Source organism: Arachis ipaensis, chromosome B07 (assembly GCF_000816755.2).
Source record: "Arachis ipaensis cultivar K30076 chromosome B07, Araip1.1, whole genome shotgun sequence".
Lineage (NCBI taxonomy): Eukaryota > Viridiplantae > Streptophyta > Magnoliopsida > Fabales > Fabaceae > Arachis > Arachis ipaensis.
Genome location: NC_029791.2, coordinates 12,869,016 through 12,872,749, shown reverse-complemented (window position 1 = coordinate 12,872,749; position 3,734 = coordinate 12,869,016). Strand labels below are relative to the sequence as shown.

General features: G+C 34.0%; 1 protein-coding gene across 4 annotated transcripts in view; it reads left to right on the top strand.

Moving 5' to 3' along the window:
- The window catches only part of LOC107609838 (bystin), a 5,616-nt gene continuing 2,170 nt past the window's right edge, over positions 289-3,734 (top strand). For 3 of the 4 annotated variants that reach the window (XR_002351148.1, XM_016311882.2, XM_016311883.2), the window contains exons 1-7: positions 291-500; positions 1,041-1,393; positions 1,531-1,657; positions 1,768-1,819; positions 1,954-2,281; positions 2,674-2,753; positions 3,412-3,459. Coding sequence is in view for 3 of the 4 variants with exons in the window: in XM_016311882.2 (XP_016167368.1) it covers positions 1,088-1,393; positions 1,531-1,657; positions 1,768-1,819; positions 1,954-2,281; positions 2,674-2,753; positions 3,412-3,459 (941 nt within the window). In the remaining variant the exon portion in view is untranslated. Of the gene's footprint in view, positions 520-1,040; positions 1,394-1,530; positions 1,658-1,767; positions 1,820-1,953; positions 2,282-2,673; positions 2,754-3,411; positions 3,460-3,734 lie in introns of all 4 variants that reach the window. The other variant, XM_021107330.1, reaches the window with a different exon arrangement.

Sequence of the window (3,734 nt, the reverse complement as noted above, 5' to 3'; positions counted from 1 at the left end):
TATCATAGGTAATATTATTGATAGAATCATAGCTAGTAGCCATTAGGTATGGAAAATAAAAAACAGAAGGAGAAACTATATCTGAATTATGAATTCTAAATGATAAATAATTGTAAGACATCATTATTATTTAGTATATATATATATATACACACTAATTGTACATTTTTTAATATTTTTGTTATTAAAAATTTATCACTTTCAAAAATAAAAAGGATATCAACGGCTGAGCTGCTAATGAAAAAAGACTTTTGGTCTCAGCGGCTGAGCTGCTCTTCTTTTCTCTTTTACACGGTCTGGTATTGAAAATTGAAAACACTTTAAAACCCTCCAAACCCCTAACATTATCCCTCTCTATCTTCCCCTACAAACACGTAAAACTTTTCTTGTTAAAAAACCACAAAGCTCCCCTGACCACACTGCTGCAGCGCTCCTGCCGTCTGTGAGAGTTGCTGCCGCGACCACCAATCCGTCGCCCTTCATTGCCAGCAGCGGAGCAGGTAAACCTTTTTTTATTTGGTAAGAAACCTTGGTTTTAATTTGAAGGAAAAGTATAGCGTCACAATGAAAATATATCAGATGTTCAATTGATTAGGTGTGCGGATAGTTATTCTAATATTAAAATTTAGATGGGTAATTTAAGAGTGTAGTGTATTTTTACTTTATTGAACTAATTTTAGAGCCGATTATTCACATGGTTCACAAAAGCCTTTGTCTACCTAGCAAATTCCTAATTTGAAAAGTCAATATTATTATTATTGGTTAAAAAAAAGAGCATATAATGATTATGTAAATGCAATTACGGTTTTCCATATCATTGCTGTTTGTTACAAATTTATTTTTGTTGCCTTATGCATGCACATTGCTTTTTCATCGGAAAAAAAAATTGTGTTAGCGACAATTAGTTTGGGTTTTAATGCATTTTTAATTATGATATCGTCTACCGGTTGAACTAATGACCATATGCTGATATGCCTCAACATTCTTAATCACTTGAGTCAAGTTTTATAACCCTTTTTTTTTTCCATTGATTCTTGCAGAAAGAAACACCAATAGAGACGGTTTTCAGTAAGAAGACGCTTCATCAATGGGGAAGAGGAAGGAAAGGATTCTCAATCCGGAGCAGTTTGCTCCTGATGGCACTGAGTCTGTGAAGCGGAAAAAGCGCACCAAAGCTCCCAAACAGCACCAGAAGGAAGCCAAGTTGATTGATTCGAACATCACCTCCAGGATCATGAAGGAAGCTTTGATTCAGCAGAAGGAGGAAGAGGAGAATGTCAACAGTTCCTTCCATGAAATTAAAGAGCTGCCCATCGACATAGAAGACGAGGATGGCAATATCGATGAATTTCCTGGATTTGATGAGACTCAAAGCCAGTTTGATGGATATGAAGTGAGTGAACACTCTCATTGATGCAAATTTCTCATTTGTAGCACCTTTGAATCCCCTGCATCTTAAAGTGCAAATTATTATATGCTTATTTATATTAGTGTGTTTGATTATTCCTTGTTCATAATATTGAAAATCAGGAGAATATTAATGAGGAGGACGAGAGAATAATAGAGGCTTTCTTGTCGAACCGGCAGGATCGGCAGAAAACACTTGCGGATCTCATTGTTGAAAGAATAAAAGAAAAGGCTGGTTCTGTTTCTTTGGGTATCATTAAAATTCATCCACTTTTCCTTTTCGACTTTTGCTGTTTCCTTTTCTTTTGAGGTTTGACTTTTTATTCTTTCTTGTTATTTATGATATTGTTCTTTGTCTAGAACATCAATCGGTGCCTAAATTGGACCAGTTCGTAATTGACTTATACAAGGGGTAATTGCGAATCCAATTCAATTTTCTATGTTCATATAGAGTTCAGATGGACAACTTCCTTTTTGTTGAGATTGTTAGCACCTTGCTATGTGCTTGATATTATGCCCAACTGATTTTCTATTTTCTCTCTGCAGAGTAGGGACAATACTTAGTAAATATACCACAGGTAAATTACCCAAGGCAATCAAACCCGTCCCTTCCATGGCACAATGGGAAGAGATATTGTATTTGACCGAACCTGAGAATTGGTCACCACATGCTTTGTATCAAGTAACTAGGATTTTTGCTTCTAATTTAAATACGAAAAAGGCAGAACGGTTCTACAAGCTTGTCTTGCTTCCAAGAGTGAGAGAGGACATAAGGAAAAGTAAAAAGCTGCATTTTAGTGTATACGAAACTCTCAAAAAGGCATTATATAAACCTGGTGCATTCTTTAAGGGAATTTTGTTTCCACTCTGTGAGGTATGTAATTATTTATACTTTACATTGCTTTGACCTTTTGTGTTTGTAAATCATTTGTTTATATTTTATCAGATAGTATTTGATATGCAATGCAAAATTGATTTGAATCTATAGTAGTATTCTTTAAGCTTTTGGCATATTGAAGACTATTTGATTTCTAAATTTCAAGAAGTTTGAAAGAGCAATTTATATTCTGGATTAGTTTGGGTTTAAGTTCTATGTAATGAACAAAAACATGTACGTTTGTTAGTGATCATAATTTGGAATTTAGCTATTGAAGCCAAATAAGATTTATAATGCTAGTTTACACAAACTAGTTTACAATACAATCTATAACTCAACATGTTAATTCATTTTTCTTGTGAAAATCTGACAATATTTTTCACCGTCAGTCTTGCAGATGCGAGAATAGGGAAGCGATCATTATCGGAAGTGCCATGTCAAAGGTTTCTATTCCTTCATTCCATTCTAGGTATGTGAACTTTGTCAATTATGCCTTGTGAAATTATAATATTTGGCAGCATCATTAGTGCTTGGTATCTTACAGTTCACTAAAATGTGTTGTATAGTGGTTTTTTTGAGTTGGTTTCTTGGACTTTAGTTGGAGAAACATATCATTATTGGTGAAAGGATAGTGTAATTAGTTATGTTCTCTTTGATATTCAATGTTGTTGATCACTTGATGGATGTCTAGATTTTTAGAGGCATCTAATAAAAGAGTGGTGGTGCTTTTTATGGGTGTTGGCCATTGTTCAAAAATCAGTAGCTTTCGGGAGAAGTTTATAATGTTCAAATAATTGGTTTGTATATATGTGCTCTTCAAAGCATGATGCACCTTGTTTAGCAAGATGCATTGTGGACATTGCCCAAATTTAAACCATCACGTGGATTGAAATAAATATTATTATTGTAAGACAGTTTGATGTCAGCTTTGAGCAATAACAACAAAAGAAAATCGATCTTGTTATACAATATTATAGTGGCAGGATAGCCTTGCATTTGCTGCTAGTCAAAGTTTGAAAATTTACTGTTAATGGTGGATACCTGGTGCATAAATGTTAATGTAGAATAAATATAAATTGATTTGTTTGCAATGCAAGACTCACTGAAAACTCTCAATCTATTTACAGTGCTGCGCTATTGAGGCTGGCAAGGATGGAATATTGTGGCACCACGAGGTATTTAATCTTGTAACCATTTATTTATTTTGATAACAAAAAATTTCATTAAGATATAGAAGAGCAAATAGAAAGAAATGGAGGAAAAGAGATCCTCCCAAATAAAAAAATACCATGAAAAACATTACATCGGTGGATTGTAGCTTTCCAGTCTCTCAACACGTTTGAGTGAAAGTCCTCTGAAGACCATATGCCTTATAGATACTAGATGCCTAGTTCTATCTCAAATAGAGGATAATTTGTTTAGATGTGTATGCATATATTTCCAAAGGTTT